Source organism: Lissotriton helveticus, chromosome 11 (assembly GCF_964261635.1).
Source record: "Lissotriton helveticus chromosome 11, aLisHel1.1, whole genome shotgun sequence".
Classification (NCBI taxonomy): Eukaryota; Metazoa; Chordata; class Amphibia; order Caudata; family Salamandridae; genus Lissotriton; species Lissotriton helveticus.
The window spans coordinates 651,368,217-651,391,105 of NC_136072.1; the positions used below are offsets into that span (position 1 = coordinate 651,368,217).

The 22,889-nt window shown below is 41.9% G+C and overlaps 1 protein-coding gene across 1 annotated transcript in view; it reads left to right on the top strand.

Annotated features, from left to right (window-relative positions):
• DAW1 (dynein assembly factor with WD repeats 1) overlaps positions 1-22,889 on the top strand; it is a 192,097-nt gene that overhangs the window by 43,822 nt on the left and 125,386 nt on the right. The window contains exon 3 of the mRNA XM_078665688.1: positions 21,229-21,373. Coding sequence (XP_078521814.1) covers positions 21,229-21,373 — 145 coding nt within the window. The remainder of the gene's footprint in view (positions 1-21,228; positions 21,374-22,889) is intronic.

Consider the following 22,889-nt stretch of genomic DNA (forward strand, 5'->3'; position numbering starts at 1 on the left):
GGCCGCAATGAAGGGGTTAAATGGCCACAATAAACATATTTTGGCTTGGAACAAACATTGTCTCCAAGAAACTCACTTATTGACATCATCACTGTACATAGTGTGGTGTTTTTTAGCATTTATGGTCATTGTCTAAAGGGACCTGTCTCGAATCCCTAGGACCATAACCATTGGCTCACTTCGTAATGAGTTACATCAAAATTCTTTATGATTGACAAGTGGTTCCTACAATTGTGTTTTTATTAAGGGCATTCCCTTATATCAGTAAAGGCGTACTAGAGCTTGGATTTATATTCTTTCTGGCTATAAAGTTTGCTTTGTGGTTCCCCACAGCAACATTAACCTTGTCCATACTTAACGATGTTTCATAATACCTGAATAACCTATACATTTGTTTCATAACTGCTTTCTGCCATGGATTCTTTCTCTAGGAACAACATGGACTCTGCAGCAACAAATTGTTATACGAAAACCGAGAACACTTTTTCAGTTTGCTGGAGGCAGAGGACCAGCTTAATCATATTCCGAGTAGCTCTATACATGTTGGGGTTTACTCTTCGGCAAATGTCATTATTGAGGTCTATGACTAGCACAAATATGTTTAATAAGGGCATTTGTGGTTTCCTACTTAATTGGATAATGCACATCATTTACACACATAAGTGCTAGCACGCTCCTTTTGTAAACGCTCACATATTGGCATCTCCTGTATTTTTTTGTGCCATCTCTACAGTTTTATTTTCCAAATGTGCCACATTATGGATTACAATGAACAGTTTGTCCATAAAGAAGAATGTTGCTGGTTATGTTTTGACATTTTTTATTTGGTAAGTTTCTTCTGGTTTTTGGTCTTTGATGGCCATTTTGGTTTTTGCTCTACAATGCCATGGGATGAGATGTAAAAGGCACATTCATTTAACATTATTCTTTTATGATTTCACTATGTTACTAATATATGTAGTTGCAGAATATGTTTAAACTGTTATTGCTTCAGTATGCTATATTACACCAAAAATCCATCTTAAATAGCAATCAGAAACAGGCGTTGTATATGTACATGAGCTGTTACTAGGCATTGTTGACACTAATTTTGGTAGTTAGATAAGTTGTTCTTGCTCCTCATTGTTGTTAGCTTTCTCATGCAGGGGCCAAGCCACAAAATAACTTGTGGAATATGCTATGTAAATTTAAATCAGGGATCAGCTCTTCCCCCGCAGCTCTGCCTGACTGACCCACAGCTTCAGTCCCACGCAGGCAGGGTTCAAGTCCTCTACCTGCTGGGTGCCGAGCTCCGTTTTTTCTGTACTTTTTGTACTTTCTTTTTAAATCTTAAACTTTGTTGTGTCTTGTTTTGCCTTCTGCCCACTGCTTGATTTTCAGTGGCTTGTCCCCCAGCTTCTCCTTCAGCCCATAACTCTGCCTTAGCGTTCACCTTCCCGCCTCAACTCGCCCCGCTCCCGTCTCCCAGCCGCTCGCCCCTCACTCTTCCCCTTCTTAAAAGGCGACCGCTGTGGGGAGCGCGAGCTAGACCCCTGACACTGGCAGCTCCGCCTGACTGACCAACAGCTTCAGTCCCATACAGGCAGGGTTCGAGTACCCTACCTGCTGGGTGCCGCGCTACGTTTTTTCTTTACTTTCTGTACTTTCTTTTCAAATCTTAAACTTTATTGTGTCTTGTTTTGCCTTCTGCCCACTGCTTCATTTTCAGTCGCCTGTCCCCCGCTTCCACCTCATCCCATAATGCTGCCTTAGCGTTCGCCTTCCCTCCTCCCTGTCGCTCGCCCCTCCCCCCTCCCCTACATAAATGGCGACCGCTACGCCGTCGCGCCAATGGTGCGCCTAAGGCAAGCCCGTCTGCGCCCGTCCGTGCCTGGACGGCGCCCAGCGCCAGACCCACTGGCCTCTGCGAGCATCACAATGCAAGACGCTCTTATGACATCATCTTCCTCCACGCACTCAACGCCGTCCGAGGTACCGCCTGCTTCCAAGCCACCCCGAAGCACACCCACGGACCATTCACCTGCTGAAACTGCAGCTTCACCAGCCATGAAACAATAGAACCTTATGTCAGCACTCTCTTTAGTAAACCCAATGGACTATTAGGTCCTCGGATAACATTCAAACAGTATATGTAGATATTTAGATACTCCGACTACTCCAAATTTGAAAACCTCTCCTCTTCTTAGTGGAAATCCACAGTAAAAAAGGTTCATGGACAATAATCATTCCACTACTATTTTATTGATTTCTTTAAGTACACTGTTTTATTGATTTCTTTTTTCTGTTTTATAACACACAGCCGACTTGTGTTTGTCTTATTAAAAAAAAAAAATTCCAAGGCTGTAATACAAAAATACACATTTGTCTTAAATTATACATATTGTTGGACCAGATAAAAACAATAAACGGTGCAAACAAGTAATTTTCCAATTAGGAGGGTGTAGGGCATAATAAGTATTGGAATACATAGAAGCTGTCATTTGAAAACCCAGAGGAGGAATTTCAAGAAAAGTTCCGAAGCAGAAAGAGATCCCGAAAAAAGGAATAGAAAAAGCACACCAAGAACCAAGATGTGTGAAAAGTAAAAATAAATATAAAAATTGAAGTCAACATTAAATGAAGAAAAAAGAGTGTTTCTGAGAAACAGAACTAAAACCAATAAAAAGAATAAATTCAATAGAGAGATATTTTCTCTAAATGGAACACCCACCCTAACAAACGGATTACAAACCGGATAGCACTGTTCCATCTGTACACTTCAACATGATATTCAGATCACCGATGAAGTCCTCAACTCGATAATTTTTGTCATTAGAAGTTGTTTTAACAGAAGATTTCTGTAACAAGGAACAGATGGAATAAATAAAACATCTTATAACACCATTAAAGAATATATCGCGATGAACCGTATCACGCACTACTGTACAAAATGGGGCATTTCTAACAAATAACTAACTAGTCTGCAAAATACACATGAAAATAACCCTGTATTCGAGAGCTTAAAATGTCAGTTTCTTGATATAGAAGCAAGGAGGACAAGGTTCTACGTAGGACCCTTCATTTCTTACGGTTCCTCTTCTACAAATTATACATGAGACTAACCCTATATAAAGAAGTCAATTTCTTGATGTAGAAACAATGAGGATGAAGTTCTAAATAGAACATTACATGTATACCGGCCTCTAGTCCCAGAATTGGGGAGAAAACACCTTCCTCTATCTACTAATTGACATATTTCCCAAAATTTCAAATGTTAACTATAGATGTTGTTGCTCTGGAACCAAGGATTTTATATCAAAATGGTATATCATATATTAAATGGAAAGAGTAGTATTAAGACAGGAGTTGTGTTTTGAAGAGAAGAAACAAGTATCTTTATATTTTGTACTGCCACACAAAAATCCTCAACTAAATGTCAATGCGCCTCTTGTGCACGATAACCAATCCTCCAATAATAAGTCTGAAACACGAAGTATAATCCGAGTGAGGTTGTATAGTGTAAAGGGCAAATCTGCACAATCGTTCTAAAATCAGTTTTCAAACTACAAATGTAGATAAGCTACGTGAGCCTCAAGAGCATCATTAGTCCATATACCTTTAAAAAAGCGATACTGATAGAGATCGCAGGTCACCCGACCAATAATTTCACCACTTAGGTTTTGGGCCCATATACTTTAATTCACTATATACATTGATCAGATGACCTTACAATCTACTACCAATAACCATGAGTCCTTTCGAATGTTTCTAGTGTACCCGACTTACCATCCACCGTTACGGGTACCTATGACCACGATGGGTCAGGGAGCTAGCTGTAAAAGGAAAGGCAGGAAAAATACAAACCCAACTTAAATAACTTTGATATTTTATCAAATGACCACGGACAACTGGGAAGTTTTAAGATTTTATCTTAGTAATCAGTTTCGGAAATCATGAGGTTTACAGTTAAAAGACAATCAATAATCAAGATAATGAAAATCACATAACCATAAAGGAATAATGTAAGGGCAAACATTTGAGGTTTCTAAAATGGTGAGAACATAAAATATGCTAAGCAGATTCCAGAAATGAAATTCGAGAATGGATATTTATAAAGGGCAAACTTATGCATGTATTAGAAATTTATTACTGGGAAACACCTCAGGGGTAGGGAGAGGATTTAGATTAATTCTATACACCTATAGCCATATAATGGAACATGCCAATTTATAGCAACATTTACTTCAGGTCAGTTTGCAGGAGAAGATTTAAACCACTTCTATAATTCAAAGTAGTACAGAGAGTGTGTACTAAAAGGAAGGGTAACATAGGAACATGCTATGAAAAATAAAATGCAAATGACTTTAGGATATGCAATGGTTGCGGAAAGCATGGAAATTTAACATATGCAAAGGTATGTCTTTATTGAAGCAAAGACAGAAAAATAGAAAGATGCGGTTTAGAGTTTCAGCAAGATATTTACCTAGACTGGTGTGAAAACCAACCCTGGCCACGGGTCAGTTAAGGACAGGAAATACCCCAAGAAAGGACAGTCATCAACGGGACAGCAGGTGCAGACTGGACACCCCAGGACCGGACAGGAAACCCAGATTAGGATCAGGACAGGACCACCAGGATACGACCAGCACCCGCAGTTTGGAAGCAACGCCTGCGCTCCACCCTCTCTGCAGCTATCAGTCAGAACCCCGAATGAGTTAGCGAACTCCCCAGCAAAGTGCTCCGCCAGCACTTAAGGTTTAGTAAAACCTTTGAGTCTATGGTCAAAATTCGGACAGAGTGCTCCGCAGCGCTCTGTAAATTCAGTCACCTATTGAGTGCGTTGGGTCAGTGACAGGTCAGCTATTCAGACAAGTCGGACAAATTCCCTAGGTGAACCTAGGCTAGTTATACTGTTTTCGGGTCAGTGTACCACCCCCCAATGTTGCAAAGTGTCAGAATCCCCAATTTCAATTGGTCCTAAGGTAGGATGGGTTAACACACCAATCAGAACAGACTTTTCTAAGGCCTAATTTACATTCTAGGGTACCGCCTAGCAAGATTGGGGTTCCCATGAGAAGTCGCACAGAATACAATGGAAAGAAATACATTGTTAATAATGTAACACATTTCAGTTTCTCTGGCTGGGTGAAGGTGCATCTTCCCAGGCACGTCTTGGCAGCGACTTTCTCTTGGCGCTGTTTCAATGCCTCCTCGCCACTTCTGGTCCTGCGCAGTACTGCACTCCAAAATGGACTCCCAAGCACCCCATCACCCCTCCATGCCGAGGATACATGAAAAGTAAGCGAAAACAAATTAAAACATAGAAATAAATGGATGTACTACATATCATGATTTTGTACTTCAGGTATATCATTTTAAAAATATACTATGCAGTTATAGATTAGAGCAACACACAATAACACGAGAGCAACTGCACGAGCTTCACCACGTTAATACAGAAGCGGCCATTTTTTGGCTATTACGCATGCGCACCCTTTCCCTCCAGAATTTCAATTACGTCACATCACGTGAGTATGACTAACGCATGCGCAGAAGCAAATTTCTAAACTGCGGCCATTTTATTATACAAGGGTTATTCGTATTAATAAAACACATAGGCAAGCGTCACTAATATACACGCATATCAAAATAAAGGGAATTAGTAAACATACAAATGGTATTATAGGATTATAACAGATTCGAGGTTCTTGACTCGAGCAAGTCGCAATGCGAAATCTTGCTCTACCAATCCCCTCTTTGATGATATTTACTATCATCACAAAATAATGGAACCAGATGCCAACTTTTCTTTCACACCTTGTACAACTCTATCTCTTCCAACAGGCGATTCAGTTTTTCTTTCGCATCTTTGGTAGGGTGAGAATTTTTTACCCTTTTGTAAATCTGATTATTCATTTCTTCCAATTCAAGTTCATCCACACTTCTTTTCACTCCTCTCGCATTCATTTGGTACTTCTTTGTGTGTTTGCGACATTTGCAACAGACGAATATGAGAAATAGGATAAAACCTATCACTCCAATTGGCATCAGTACCTTAAACAATAAGCTTCTACCTAAGCTAGCAAGCCAATGACCTACATTGGAGAGACCATCAACCAGTCTCTTCCAGGCACTGTCAACCTCCAGTGGTTTGAGTTTATTTTCCAAATTAGTAATGTTTTTCACATATCTTTTAAGCTGTACACTTTTGTCCGGAATGTAAGTGCAACAATGTTGCGCCTTCAGCATCCGGCAGACTCCGCCCTCTTTTGCTAATAAGGTATCAAGCGCAAGTCTGTTCTGCAAAACCATTGATCTGATCGCAACCATTTCGGTATTGACCAACAGAAATCCATGAGCCTTGTCAGTAGACAACACATCCACTATTGTGGATAATTTGCAAATTCTGTGTGTGTTCAGAACCACTCCCACTCCAAGTATCAGTGCACTAAAAATACTACCCATTATTTCGCCTACGCTTTCTCTTTTGCTACGCACTAAGCCATTAGTGTTTTCATTGCTTCCAGCAATTTCATTCACATGGTATATTTTCGGGAAGACAATGCCAAAATAGCAGCTTCCATACCAGTGATCCGGCAATTTGAAATAAGCCTTGTTTCCACATATATAATAAATTCCGGGAAACACAGGTTCTGACCCATTTTTGAATCCCCAACCTCCAATTACCTTGTAATTGTGTTCACATTGACTGGAACCAATGAAAATGTTATTATAATAACTAGTCTTCTCGCGATGAAGACAAAGTTTCCCTTTCCTTTCGAAATCCAGCAACAGAGCAGGACCACTCCCACCATCTGAGGTGCTTTCCATGTTCTCAGCCCATTTAGGAGTTTTCTGTCCCTTATCATTTGCCTTTCTTTGGAAACTCTCCCTTCTTTTCTCTGCCATGTTTAGAAACATTTTCTCTTGTTCATGTAATGAACAGGTCAAGTTGTCCCTGTGTGCGTCATTTAGGTCTATGGTACCTATAGTCAGAAAGTATTCTCCCATATAACGTGTAAGGTAATTTTTAGTATGTACAGGATTCAGATTTCCACGTATTGGAAGTTCAGAAAATATCACATCTGAGTTAGAGTAATAGTACTGTAACGGTCCTCTTTTGTAAAATAAGCTTGCTAAAATACTACAGGAAATTCCGTAAGTCAAAGGTAGGTGGTGATAAGTCATGCCTTCAGCTACAGAAGTAGGTAGCTTCATGCAGACATAGAAATCTTCTATCTCCATAGTTTCTACATAATGTACTAGCAGGTTTGCGAAAACATTTAAGTGAGTCTGGTTCTTAACTCCATGATAATGTAGTCCTTCCTCATCTGATGCTTCTAAGTCTCGTTTTGTTTGTCTGAGTGCTTTTTCACGTCTTTCTACACTTCGTGTTGTCAGTTCTTCAGTGTCGGTAGTCTGTGTAGGGTCAATATTAGTATTTTTGCTTACCATAAAAGGAATGAAAACTGTTAATCCTATCCAAACTATTATCACTATAGCTATACTACATATACATACTTTGCAGCATGTTTTGCAACAACTGCGACTAGGTCTACCATTCACTCTTGAATCAGACATTTTGCTCAGAAGAAGTTTTCAACCCCTCTTTGTAACTTTGCACAGGTAGCTTACTCTGAGCAACTTTTCAGGTTAGTTCGTCTTCTTCGGCAGATAGATCGGCAATCTGTTCTCCGTCACTATCGTCAGAGATATCAAGATCCTCAAATTCTTCCAAAACTAAGTATGTCCATTCAGGATCCTGGTATTTTTCGTTTAGTCTTTTTATTCGATCACTCCTTCTTTTGGAGCTTTCTCCAGCTTGTTCTGTAATTCGTGGACTTTTCCTTCTGTCTGCAAGTTTCTCTTCTACTGTTTTTATTCTCAGTCTTAGTCTCTTAATATATCTTGGCTCGATATTTTTCTTTTTCTTGAGTCTTTTAGCTGGCACTGTGTTTGGGCTTTCTTCTAATGCTCTTTTATTTTCGTTTGTTTGTGGCACTTCTGCTTCTGTTTCTTCCCTTCCTGTCTGACTAGTCCCAGGTCTTGTATCTATTTCCTCTGCCTGGTTACTAAGCTGGCCTGGTTCAGGTGAATTTTGGTTTTGGCTTTCGAATGTCTCTGTTTCTATGTCCTGAACACGTTCTTCTAGTTCTATCTGATCCTGTTCAAGCGCTTCGATCCCTTGATTTTCTTCTGCTCGAACTTTTATACTAGTTCTAGACTGTCCCTTTTCAATATCTGGAGTTAGCGGAGGAGTGTCGATCACTCGTTCTGTCCCTGTCTGACCTTCTTCTTCGTCCTCAGACTTGACGTGAATCTCAATAATCTGAGGGTCTTCGCCTGTGCCTATCTCGTCCTCTCTATTCCACTCTCTATCTTCGTAGTTTCGCTCTCTTGTTCTGATTGGGTCTTCAGTGAGATCGATTATAGGTATCCAATCATCTTGGCTGGTGCTCGGCTGTTCGTCATCAGCTACTTCAGGACCGACGTCTGCAGACCCCTCAGCTGGACAACCTTCAGCTCCAGGCTCCTTGTCTGGAATTACCTTTTGTGTATGGCTGGCATGGATCCACTTGGGAACGCCTGCACACTTCACTGCTGTCGTGGTTACCAGTATTATCTGGCGCTTTTCTCCCCAGCTCGGTGCAAGGCAACTCGAACGAGTATGCTTCTTGATTCTAACCCAGTCACCAGGAACCAACTTGTGAACTGGAGTTGTCGGGTTGGCGACGGCGTCTTCCCCAATCTGGCGAGAGATAGAACGCACTTGGTCACCCAGTTGCTTGCAGTACTCAAGTACCAAATCATCAGTAATGCTTAACAGTTTGTATCCTGGTACCCATGCTTGTCTCATCACTCTTCCCATTAGGATTTCATGGGGGCTCAGGCCTGTTTTCCAGTCTGGAATACTTCTGAGTCCCATCAGAACAAGAGGCAAGGCAGTAATCCAATTCATTCCAGTTGAGTCACACATTTTTGCCAACCTCGATTTTAAAGTGCCATTTATTTGCTCTACTACTCCAGAAGCCTCTGGACGATGTGCACAGTGCAGCTTTTGTGTGATTCCAAATGCTTTACAGAGCTGATCAATTACCTCATTCTGAAAATGTCCGCCTCTATCTGATTCAATAGTGACTGGAACCCCGAACCTGGGTATCAATTCTCGTAGTAACAATTTGGCTACGGTTATGGCGTCATTCTGATTGGCAGGGTAAGCTTCCACCCATTTTGAAAATAGGCAGACAATGACAAGGACATATCTTTTTCCCTCACAACGAGGCATGGTGATGAAGTCAATCTGAATTCTTACAAAGGGACCCCCTGATTTCCCAATTTTTCCCAGTTCAACTACTGTTCTTTTGCCAGCGTTGAACTGTTGACACGTCAAGCACCTTTGGCAGAGTGATTCTGCTACCTTCCTGAACTTCGGGTTATACCAGGTCTGTTGAAACACCAGAACCATGGCATCCCTACCAGTGTGTGAATTTCCATGTATCAGTCTGGCCATAGTGGCAAGTAGATGCCTAGGTAACACAGGCATACCATTTGGGCCCACAATGACACCATCCTCCCGTCTTTGTCGACAACCAAGTTTCCTCTACTTCTCTCTCTCTCTTCCGATGGCACAGCATGCTGCCACTCTCTCACTTCATCCCAGGTAGGCACTTCTTCAAACACCATAAGTTGGCAGCTGTTTCCTGTCCCTCCCAGTTTGATATTTATTGACATGCAATCCCTAGCACACTGTTTTGCCACTTGATCAGCAAAATCATTTTCCAAAGATACAGGGTCAAGGCCCTTTTTATGAGCAACACATTTGACCACTGCCAATTTTTTTGGTAATTGGATTGCCTCTAAAAGGTCTTGTTCAACCTTTCCATTTCGAATGGGGGTACCTGATGAAGTCAGGAATTCTCTTTGTAGCCATAATTGGCCAAAGTCATGCACAACCCCATAACAGTACTGACTGTCAGTGTACACTGTTATTCTTTGGTTTTTCCCAATTTTACAAGCTCTTATCAATTCTATCAATTCGGCTACTTGTGCAGACTTTATTCCAAATAAACATGATGCTTCTTTAATGCTGTCTAAGGTGACTACAGCATAAGCAGCACTTAGGCCTCCAAGTTCGTGTCTCATGCATGAGCCATCCACAAAGAACTCCTCATCATGTACAGGCAAAGGTGTTTCCTTAATGTCTGGGCGGGGTTTAGTACTGAATTCTGTCAGATTAATGCAGTCATGCTCGTTTTCTCCCCCATCTTCTATAATCATTGAGTCCGGGAGTAGGGTGGCTGGGTTCAAGATATTACACCGAGTTATGGCTACATTTGCAGCACCCACGAGAATCCTCTCGTATTTAGTCAGCCGACTAGGGGTGAGATACTGAGTCTTAGTTCGGGTCAGTAAGATCACAACTGCGTGTGGAACATACACAGTTACAGGATGTCCCATAACAATGGATTCACTCTGTTCTAAACTTGTGCAGGTTGCAGCTACTGCTTTCAAACACCCAGGTAATCCAGCAGCTACTGGATCCAAAGTGGCTGAGAAATATGCCACCGGACGTCTAGTCAACCCATGCTCCTGAGTTAAGACCGACAATGCACAATTGTCTCGTGTGTCACAGAATAGGGCAAACTCTTTAGAATAGTCAGGCATCCCTAAAGCAGGGGCTGTATACAGACAATCTCGTAATTTAGTGAATGCTGTTAAGCTTTCATCATCCCATTCCACTGGGTCCTCTGCGCCTTTCTTTGTCATCTTTATTAAAGGCTTGGCTAGGACTGCGAATCCCACAATCCATTGCCTGCAGTAACCTACAACTCCAAGGAACATTCTGACTTCTTTCTGAGTACGGGGTAACTGCATCTTTTGAATTATTCTGACTCTCTCTGAGGTGACTTTTCTGATTCCCTTTTCTATCTGGTGCCCCAGATATTTCACTGATTTTGAACAGAACTGCAATTTTTCGGGGGCCACTTTATGTCCCTTTTCACCTAGGTGATTTAGTAGGGCAATGGTGTCAATCACGCAATCCCTAGGACTTCTGGACGCCTCTAAGAGATCGTCAATATATTGTACCAGCACAGACTTTCCAGGTAAGACTAAAGATTCAAGGCATTTTTTCAAGATCTGATTAAAGATAGAGGGGCTTTCTGTGTACCCCTGGGGGACATGATTCCAAACATACACGTGACTGTTGAAAGCAAATGAGAAAAGAAATTTGCTGTCTGGGTGCAATGGGATCGAAAAGAATGCGTGACATAGGTCTATCACAGTGAACCACTCAGCATCCCAGGGAATCTGATACAGGAGCACTGCGGGGTTCGGGACAATAGGACAGCAAGGAACCACAATCTTGTTTACCTTTCTCAGGTCCTGCACTACTCTGTACTTGCCACTAGGTTTCTTGATTCCAATTATGGGGGAATTACACGGGCTGCTCATCACTTCTTGTATGATGTTTGCTTCTAGCAATTTCTGTATTTCAATGGCAACTCCTGCTCTTACTTCGGCACTCATCCTGTAGGGCTTTGTATTGGGGTAAACTGCATTTTCTTTCATGGCTATTTATATGGGATCTACATTTCCCATTAATCCTACATCCTTTCCAGTAAAGTCCCATACTTCTGGCTTCACTGTCTGTTGAAGTTCTTCAGGTAAGTCTTGTATAGTCATTCGTTTAATTTCTGAGTCAGGTCTGATTAACATTAATTTGTAGATGCCATCTTCATCTGGTGTCTGAATTTCGACGCCTTTTGGTGTGCAAAAGATGGTACAGTTCATTTTGCACAGCAAATCACGTCCCAGTAAGTTCACTGGGCTGGTGTCACAGACGACAAATCTGTGCATTTCTTTAAAGTTCCCTATTGAGATCTCCATGGGTTCAGTAACTGGGGTACTAATCAATTGATTAGACACACCTACTACCTGGATTGTTTCTCCCGAGAGGGGTAGGTTTGGAACGTCTGCTGTTCTCACAGTAGAACGGGTAGCACCAGTGTCCAACAGAAAGGTGACATCATTTCCATCAACCTTTCCTTCAATGTATGGCCCTGACTGGTCTACCGGCAAGGAGGCGCCAAGTACACACTCCTTGTCCTCCCCTCTCAGGCCCGTCAGTACTGGTCGTCACAGAAAAAGGTGTCATTTAACAAATACTGCGAAGTTGCTGTATTTCTGTTCTCATTGCCTCCCCAGATTTCTACGTTGTCACCCTGCGGTGATTTTTCCCTTAAAATTTGGTTTTGGCGCTCGGGGCAATTTTACCTGTTGCTGGGTCTTTCTTGGTTTTTCATTCTGCGTCTGTGGAATTAAATCAGGGGTTTGGGTATTATCATGCTGTAAATACGGACACTCGTCTCGCCAATGTCCAATTTCTCCGCACTGGTGGCAGGGAAATTTCTTTTTAGCTTCCTCTCTGCTCATTTTTGCTCGGGGCTTTCCCCCACCCCCAGGGTCTTGGTTCGGAGTAGTCTTATTTAACTTATTCAATTGCTTTTCCTGCTGTTCTGCGAGCTTTACTTGTGCCCACATCACCTTTTCCTTCAACGCCTTTCGTTTTTCTGCCATCTCGTCCTCACATTACTTTGCGTACCGTAGGACCTCATCCATTTTCTTGGACTGCCTACAAATTTTATTATCTTTTATCCACTGACAAATTTCGGGTCTTAAACCGTTTACAAACCTGTAAATAAAATGGGTCATGTCCTTCATCTCGATATTATCTATGCCACTGTATGTTTTGAACACCTGCAACAGTCTTTCATAAAAGGAGTGTACAGTTTCGTCCCTTTCCTGCGTGGTTCTATCTATCTTGGTCCAATCAGTTTCCTTTGCAGGCACCTTTTGCTTCAGATGTTGAATTACCTGATCATATTTTTTCATCACTTCCTTAGAGGGTTCTCCTGTTTTAGAGTCCCTCGGGTATTCCTCACTAGGCCAAGCTATGGCTATTTTACACTCGGTCCATAAATCTACAGGGACCACAATGTCAAAGAACCCATCCAGGTCCTTCCGTAAGCATTTTTGCACTTTTACAAATCTTTCCACCTGCCTGTACCAGTCCACGGGTTTTTCTCGCAACTTTGGGAAATCATTTGTAAAGGACACAATATCCTGTCTGGACCACGGAACGTGCACGTATTTTCCACCTGGCACTTCACGCATAGGGTATAACTGCTCTGGCTTGTCAGCTTCCTTTAGAACAAACTCTGGGGTCGCCTGTTTAGATCTAGCCTCATCTTTCTTTTTGGCCCACCTGGCTTTCCATCTTTCTACATCTCCCCATTTCTGCAACACTGTCAATAATTCCTTGACCTGTGCCTTCTTCCCTGACACATTCAGGTTTTCCAAATCTTTGTCTGAAAAATCTGCTCTGTACGGTTTCTGCAAGGGTTTCGATTTAGAAATATCTATTCCCATGCTAGCAGCAGTGTCTGTCAATTTCTGATGGAGTACTCGGGCATTGCGGGTAAGACTTTTGCAAATAAACAACAGTTCTTCCTCAGAGTAGGTATTTAATCTGTCTAGTCCTACATTCCCTGCCATTAATTCTTCTATTTCTACTCTCAATTTGTAGAGATCTAAAGGTTTCGTCTGCGGAGTTTGTTTTTCTAATTCTTGACTCCATCTTTCGATTTCCTCCGGAGTCATCGGCGTGACACTCTTAGTACCCGAAGTCGATTCCATTTGAATCTCCCTCGTATTGAAAGGATTATGTCTTTTCTGCATCCTTTTCCCTGTATTCCTAATGGGCAGATCCAATAGTGAGACTTCAGACTCGCACTCGCTCGTCTGTTCATCTACGATTAAGGGTTCTGGTCTGGGCTGAGCTATGACTGGGGTAATGACTGGAGTTTTTGGACTTCCTTGTCGGTCCCCATACAACGGAACCACTGGTCCAATAGTTACTGGGATTGTCAAGGCTTCAGGGCTTGTATTTAACTGGGAGATTTTCTGAACTATCTCTGCTCTTTGTTTTGCTAGAGCTTCTCGCTCTTTTTCTTCCAATAATCTCTCTAATGATTTGTCATGTAACACCTGCGGGGTTAGAGTGGGAGCATAACTCGGGGCAGTGGGATGTGTCTCACTTGGTCCTTCACCATAATTAGGTCTTGGGAACAAACTTCCTGTACATAGGGATCTTGGTTCCTTTTCATATAGAGGTTGTAAGAACGGCATTCCTGAACCTGATGGTCTTGCCTCACCTTCGTAGGGAGGTCTCGAGAAAAAATCGCTTTCACGGGAGTATCTTGCATCCCCACTAGCTGGTAATCATGGATAAAGATCTCTTGTATCTACGGGTCCTAAACTCTCGGTATAGGGAGGTATGAGGCAACCCCCTCCTACACTGGTAGATCTGGCCTCATCCTGGCGATGAAGTCTTCGAGAATTATCCCCTTCACTGCAAGGTCTATTTCTTTCATTGTAAGGAGGCGGACTTCTCATAAACATATCGTCTAACAATTCATCATCCGATTCTCCAATAGGCACCCAATGTTTGCACTTCTCTGTCTTCTTTTCCCCCCCAGGAGGATCACCCACTGGCATCATTGGAAACAGCCCTTCTACAATCATATTCTGTCTCCACTGTTTCATCTTTTTAGCTCTGGTTTCCTGCTTCAACTTTGGATAAAATTTAGTTAACCCTTTATCCATTCGGGGCTTATCCCTTTCAAAAGCCTCAATCTCCCATTCCTCTAGCGCTTCGTACTGCGTTAATCTAGGTCTGGGATGTAAATCATTCATTCGGGTTCTCAAATTGAATAGAATCCTGCTGTTAAATGTTCCTTCTAACGGAAAAGCCAATACTCCGTCATCTTTCGTGTATTCCGCCCAATTTTCCAACCATACACATGTGTTGTACCCTTTATCAAACATCATGAAAGATGCGGGAGTGTTGGGTGGCGGTATGACAACACCTTCTCTAGTTTTAATCGGCTTGTCCTTTTTGAAGTAATTCTTTACCTTATTTACAAGAGACAATTTTCTTTTGTTTCCGTACATAATGTCGTTTTTAACACCTTTCCACTGATCGTTCTCAAATCCCATATACCGAGGATCAGGTCTGATATGCGGTCTATACGAATGCCACATACGATTTTTACGAGTGACTTTGTTTACAAAATCACTTCCAATCCAAGTGCGTCTTTTATTTTCGTGCGACCAATGAAGTGCACGGATTCAAATATTCTCGACCAATGGGTGCGCGGCCCTTTCGCGAGACAGTTCTCACGCCTCGGCACTCACCCCCCCTTTACGATTCCAGCTCCGCTACCCACCCGCTGCGTCTACCAATCCCAGCGCGGCACAGAGTGACGTCAGAGCAGCTTCGCGACTGACTCCCTCCTTCACAAGGTAACGGAAACTTTCTTTCTTTCTAAAGTGCTAGTGCTTGGTTATTTAACAACAAATACACATTCGCCACTGTGCTCAAGTGTCTAGATAGGAAAGAATTTTGTTTCACTGCAAGTAAACTACTTCCATTTACTTTTCACACACTACGGATAGATCTCTTCTGCCTATCCTTCACACAAGCATTGGAGAACCTGCTACTCGCCTAGACTCATCCACCTTTCGGGGATATATCCAAGGCTAAAGTTTCACCAGTGAGCCCCTTTGCTTTCACCCAAGCTCCGATGAACCTGCTACTTTTCCGGTGTGACCCTTACTAGGTTATGCCACAATAGGAATTTTGCCAATGAACCTCGTTGCTAACATTTACTCAAACATATATTCAGAAAAAAAAACCCTAGTTAGTGCTTCCAGTTCTGCCTAACCTGCACCAACTTTCCTGGAACCAGTGACCTCAAAGCAAGTGGATTCTCTTCACCACTTGCTATTCAATTCCCCGGGGATTTCCAACAACACAGAAGACGTTTTACGAACGAATGGATTAGTACATATATCAATATATTAACAAGAATAACAAATGTAAAACATTTCATAATATTACAAAGCAAACATTCCAAGTGAGTGATCAATTCACCTGAACTGCCTACCCTCGTAGCAGCACTAAGGTTCGTTATTTAGCAGCATCCAACTTAGCTAGTTTAACTAGTCCTACCTAACCTTTAGCTATTCCCTAACCATCCTCTGTGCTACCAGTTAATTACTGATAGAGATCGCAGGTCACCCGACCAATAATTTCACCACTTAGGTTTTGGGCCCATATACTTTAATTCACTATATACATTGATCAGATGACCTTACAATCTACTACCAATAACCATGAGTCCTTTCGAATGTTTCTAGTGTACCCGACTTACCATCCACCGTTACGGGTACCTATGACCACGATGGGTCAGGGAGCTAGCTGTAAAAGGAAAGGCAGGAAAAATACAAACCCAACTTAAATAACTTTGATATTTTATCAAATGACCACGGACAACTAGGAAGTTTTAAGATTTTATCTTAGTAATCAGTTTCGGAAATCATGAGGTTTACAGTTAAAAGACAATCAATAATCAAGATAATGAAAATCACATAACCATAAAGGAATAATGTAAGGGCAAACATTTGAGGTTTCTAAAATGGTGAGAACATAAAATATGCTAAGCAGATTCCAGAAATGAAATTCGAGAATGGATATTTATAAAGGGCAAACTTATGCATGTATTAGAAATTTATTACTGGGAAACACCTCAGGGGTAGGGAGAGGATTTAGATTAATTCTATACACCTATAGACAGGGGAAATAATGGAACATGCCAATTTATAGCAACATTTACTTCAGGTCAGTTTGCAGGAGAAGATTTAAACCACTTCTATAATTCAAAGTAGTACAGAGAGTGTGTACTAAAAGGAAGGGTAACATAGGAACATGCTATGAAAAATAAAATGCAAATGACTTTAGGATATGCAATGGTTGCGGAAAGCATGGAAATTTAACATATGCAAAGGTATGTCTTTATTGAAGCAAAGACAGAAAAATAGAAAGATGCGGTTTAGAGTTTCAGCAAGATATTTACCTAGACTGGTGTGAAAACCAACCCTGGCCACGGGTCAGTTAAGGACAGGAAATACCCCAAGGAAGGACAGTCATCAACGGGACAGCAGGTGCAGACTGGACACCCCAGGACCGGACAGGAAACCCAGATTAGGATCAGGACAGGACCACCAGGATACGACCAGCACCCGCAGTTTGGAAGCAACGCCTGCGCCCCACCCTCTCTGCAGCTATCAGTCAGAACCCCGATTGGGTTAGCGAACTCCCCAGCAAAGTGCTCCGCCAGCACTTAAGGTTCAGTAAAACCTTTGAGTCTATGGTCAAAATTCGGACAGAGTGCTCCGCAGCGCTCTGTAAATTCAGTCACTTATTGAGTGCGTTGGGTCAGTGACAGGTCAGCTATTCAGTCGGACAAATTCCGTAGGTGAACCTAGGCTAGTTATACTGTTTTCGGGTCAGTGTACCACCCCCCAATGTTGCAAAGTGTCAGAATCCCCAATTTCAATTGGTCCTAAGGTAGGATGGGTTAACACACCAATCAGAACAGACTTTTCTAAGGCCTAATTTACATTCTAGGGTACCGCCTAGCAAGATTGGGGTTCCCATGAGAAGTCGCACAGAATACAATGGAAAGAAATACATTGTTAATAATGTAACACATTTCAGTTTCTCTGGCTGGGTGAAGGTGCATCTTCCCAGGCACGTCTTGGCAGCGACTTTCTCTTGGCGCTGTGTCAATACCACCTCGCCACTTCTGGTCCTGCGCAGTACTGCACTCCAAAATGGACTCCCAAGCACCCCATCACCCCTCCATGCCGAGGATACATGAAAAGTAAGCGAAAACAAATTAAAACATAGAAATAAATGGATGTACAACATATCATGATTTTGTACTTCAGGTATATCATTTTAAAAATATACTATGCAGTTATAGATTAGAGCAACACACAATAACACGAGAGCAACTGCACGAGCTTCACCACGTTAATACAGAAGCGGCCATTTTATGGCTATTACGCATGCGCACCCTTTCCCTCCAGAATTTCAATTACGTCACATCACGTGAGTATGACTAACGCATGCGCAGAAGCAAATTTCTAAACTGCGGCCATTTTATTATACAAGGGTTATTCGTATTAATAAAACACATAGGCAAGCGTCACTAATATACACGCATATCAAAATAAAGGGAATTCGTAAACATACAAATGGTATTATAGGATTATAACAGATTCGAGGTTCTTGACTCGAGCAAGTCGCAATGCGAAATCTTGCTCTATCAATACGTCCCGTTAATAGATCAATTATGTATTCTCCTTTCCTTTTTAAATCGTTTAAAACACCATCTGCCTTTATAAGTGTAAGTCAAAATAGTCCAGGTTTGGTTTTCTTCTATATGAAATATAAAGTAAAAGGTATTTTTTAAAAGCTATTAGATTGTGCTACATCACTCAAAATCTAGCAAAGCAAGCTGATGGATACACTCACCCAACCCGAGCGTGGTAACCAGGGTAGATTGAAACCACAACAAACAAAAAATAATAGGTCTCCGTAATATTATTATGACCACACAACATCCCAATTACTTCTCAGCAGTCACCGAAATTCAAACAGACGTGGCACCTTTACTCAAATACAGCTCCATAACAATCATTTTCCAGTTCGCGGTTCCCTTTTTTAAAAGTCCACCGGTGAAAGTCACGTGTCCACATTAAGCTATCCTTCGCAGGACAACACAAATTTATTTTTTAAAGGTAGCGCCATTTTGTAGTATAGCGAACCATATTCTTTGAAACTCAGACCGTGTAACCTTGTATCCGCTTTGGTATATAATTACCATAACGCTTACCCAATCATGCGTTATTAGCACCAAAGTCTCACTCTTATCAAAATGCAGTCATAGTGCGATGCCTCTTTAAAATTCTAATCTTTAACATATTGTTTACTAATTCAAATGTTAAAAAACAAGGCCTCTCATATATTAGCCCCATGTGAAAAGTATTATTCATGTTTTTAAAATCAAGCTACAAATATACAATTTATATTGGCACTCGTGTCCCAAGTGAAGTCCATCTTCACTTTCTATGAAGTCTCTATACTTTTTAAAGTGCAGTTCTTGTGTGCTAAATCTAGATAGTTTGTTTCCAAGGCAGGCAACAACCACCTCAGATGCATACTACTCAACACCCGCTCCGTCCACAGGCACGCCGCCGAACTCTGGGACCTGCTTGACGCATCTTCCCCGGATGTCGTCTTCCTGACGGAGACCTGGATGAACTCCTCATCGGCACCCGACGTTGCCATAGCCAGTCAGGAACTTTCTAGGATCTTATGGCCCGAGTTCATTTAAAAACGTTTGTCCACTCTCAGGTGGAATTAAGCTTGGGAAGTGATTTTTATGATCATCATCATTCATCATCATCATCATAATTATAACCATAACTATTTGCCGGATTCATCCTTGAGGTTCTCCACGGTGTGACCATTTGCCGAATTCTAGGCTCCACTTGCTACCTTGGCTATCATCTTATGGCTGCCCCACTGTACCGGAGAACAACTCCGGTACACACAGTGAATGTCCTTGCTCTGTCCCTGCCATTCTGCATTCCAAGGCCCACGGATAAGGGATGACTGCATTGTCTGGCTGCTTGCAACCTTTGTCCATTTTCTTGTTGGAAAATTGGCGTTCTTTTAACGGGGTGATAGGGTATACAAATAAGAAGTCATCCAGGTAGTTTCCTGGAGGGTTTTGTGCACTGTCCTTTTGATGTAAATACATAATATTTTAGAGTATGAACAAGACACTGAGCAGCCCATTGGGAGACTTCTGTTATAGTGATATTGTCCTTCAAAATCGAAACTCAAGTGTAAAACCCAGTAATAGGCGAAAAGGTATTTGTGCTTGTGATGCTAGCTCCTTGCCCAGCCCCATCCTACACAGAATATTAGTTGATGTCGCCTGCAGCTCCTTATTGCCCTGCCTAGTTGCTTCCCCATGCTGCCGCAGGGTCACTCCGCCTTGTGTGCTGACCCGCTCCTAATGCACGTGATCCTGCACCTACCACCATCATTCACATCTATCATAGCACCTCTTTTGCATCTTCCTGCTCCAGCATACCGCCCTGACTCAGTGCCACTGTCTTTGTCACAAGCGCTGGTCTGAGTTCCTTTACTTTCGTACTGGTTTGCATTTGTCCCTGGTTTTGTCCCCTCTGCTCTCTTTTCCTGCTCTATGTGCATCACACTCAGTCTCCTGGACATTGTCTTCTTTGTGTGAGCCTGGCTCTGCATCTTGTAGCAGCTGTTTTACTAACCATTCTTTTCCTCTGCAGGCTGCTGCCCCCATATGAGCCCCAGGATACTCCGGAGGTCTTCATCCCCTTCTGTTTGCTTTTGGTCTGGCCACCTAACCCCCTCTTCTTCGTAACATAACTTGTAGTCGCTGGCTCCAGCGAGTCTTTCCCTTGCTTTTGTCTTGGGTCTTAATCCCCAAATTGCGAGCTGCTTAGCTGGTGTCCTTCCTTTCCAGCTCAGCCACTGGCCCAGTCTTATAGCTGTGTAAGGGGCATCTGCCCATTAACTACTAATGCCTTTTCTTGATTGGGCTGCTGGAATGGTGCATTGGTCCGTGATTGGCCCTACTTCAAGCCCCACTTGGTTCCTTCTGGCTTTGAATGCCCCCTTCACAGGCTTTACTCCTTTGTTGCCCATTTCTGCACTCCTTTTCCTCTACCCCAAGGAAGGAGCGGGGGACCCTGCTCCTGTGGCCTTACGGACCCTCAGCGGGGTTATTCCTCTGTTCTTTCCATGTCCCTTTGTCCCCAATTTCAATTAGCCTTCACCTAAACCTTCTCACTCCCCTATTACTGCCTCTTTTATTTGGCCAACATGAAATCTGTACTGGTTTGCTACTTGGCAGAAGACTCCTGCCAAGTTTGAATTGGATGTCCATTTGCTAGGGGACATTAGCTCGTAACATTGGCTGCCACCTATGTATGCATGTGGTATTTGTATAGCAGAAACCTAGCACAATTGTTAGATTCGTCAAATGCTGATTGACCGTAATCTGTTTTCAGTTCGCATATTTCTTATCTAAAACTTTCAAACGCCAGTTAAAAAAGATCCTAACATTTGTAAAAGCTTTAGCCTGTAGACACCACACCATTTTGCATTGTTAGCACAATCTCATGATTTTTCGCTGAAAGATAATTTGAAGTCTTCACAACTCTCTTTCGTCATGGATTATCAAAGTTTATAACTATTTTGCGTATTTGTACACTTTTGTTCAACAGCACAGATGTGGAAACATTGGTGGAAGATATCCGTAAAGCTGAGCCGCTCGTCACTGCTTCCCGCACACAACAAGTGAAGCATTTGATTCTCAGGTTGCAGGAGAAGCTTGGTCAACACGACAGTCACAAGTTTTACCTATTTAAGGTAAGCGGTCAGCGTCTGTCAATGCTCATTGCTTTATGCAAAAGAAACTGTGGATTACTTTGAGAGAACCATCATGAGTTTTGGTGTTCTAAGGCTTGCAACTTTACATTTGTTTATTTGCAGAAGCCCACTGCCAGGTTGAAGTCTTATATGTACCTGAGCAGTTTAGATGCCATTTTCTCTGTGTTTTTATTTTAACAGTGTCTTTTTCTTTCTAAAAGCAGCTATGGTATTGTCTCAGTTTCAAAATGTTTGGCTTATTGTGTGCTCTCAATACAATGTTTGGGCCTGGCGGCTAATATTAAAGGTCTTTGTTATCGTGATTTGAAGGTTTTGATGATACATTTCTGTGCCTTTTACACTTTGTGGTGAGTCAGTACAAAAACACTTTTCACTCTATAGCTCTCATTACGAGTGGCCCCGTAATTGGTGTGATATTTATTGTGCCTTGTAAAATGCAGATTTTCCACAGTGTTAATGGGAAGAAAATCATGATTTTATCAAAGTCACGTAGGCTAATATTAGGCATAATCATTTATTGCTCCTCAAACACAGCAGCAACATCAAACTTAGAATTAGAACACAATAGAAACCTAGAACACTGAACATGCATATAGCACAAGAACAGTCAGCCATCTTCCTCTTTTAACTGCTGCGAATAAAACAAAGTCCTATTAGATGAACCAAAAAATCAACTCCATTGACTGTAACCTCCACGAAAACGTCCTTGATATCCATCTTCTTAACTTTGACCTAAACCATACGAATATGAAACAGAAAAAAAAAATAAGTCAAATGGGTTGGGTACAAAGCAGAGGGATAATATTAGCCTCCATGCCTTTAATAAAACAATGATTTTCTTCCCATTAAAACTGTGGAAAATCTGCATTTTATGGTAAGGCCCAGTGGACAATATTATGCATGTTCAACGTTCCTCTAAAACTCTCTGTAGCCCATTTCCCACAGGTTTAAAATATAATTTTTTTTAAATTTGAATCATTTGACCATTCAACCGCCTTAATAATTCCACTCAAACTGGAACCTCTCATAAATGCTTTACTAGCCATAGCACCCCATACAAAATGTGCCCAAAAAACACACACATCCACACCGGCCTTACTCATCACCTGCTTAACCCATCTTGCTAAGGTCAGAGCAAAAAACGCCCCATACGGTTTCCTGAAAGAAATCAACAATTGCGAACAACCAAACTCCTTCAAAGCAACCGTTCTCTTCTTATACTCTCTCAAACAACGTACCACACACACTTTACTATGACCCTCCATATTATGATAAAAAATCGTCCTAGACATTGTCTTTGTCCTTTTCCGCAATTCAAAACACACCCCTTCAGGTTGGTCACTCCTAGAAGTCACTTCCAAAGCTCTAGTATCGGAAACTCTCCTAAAAGAGACCAAACACAAGAGTACTGCTAATTTCCAAGACAAGAACTTGAGACTCAAACCAGAATTTGGACCCCAAACATCCAACTCCTTCAAAACAACTGAAACATACC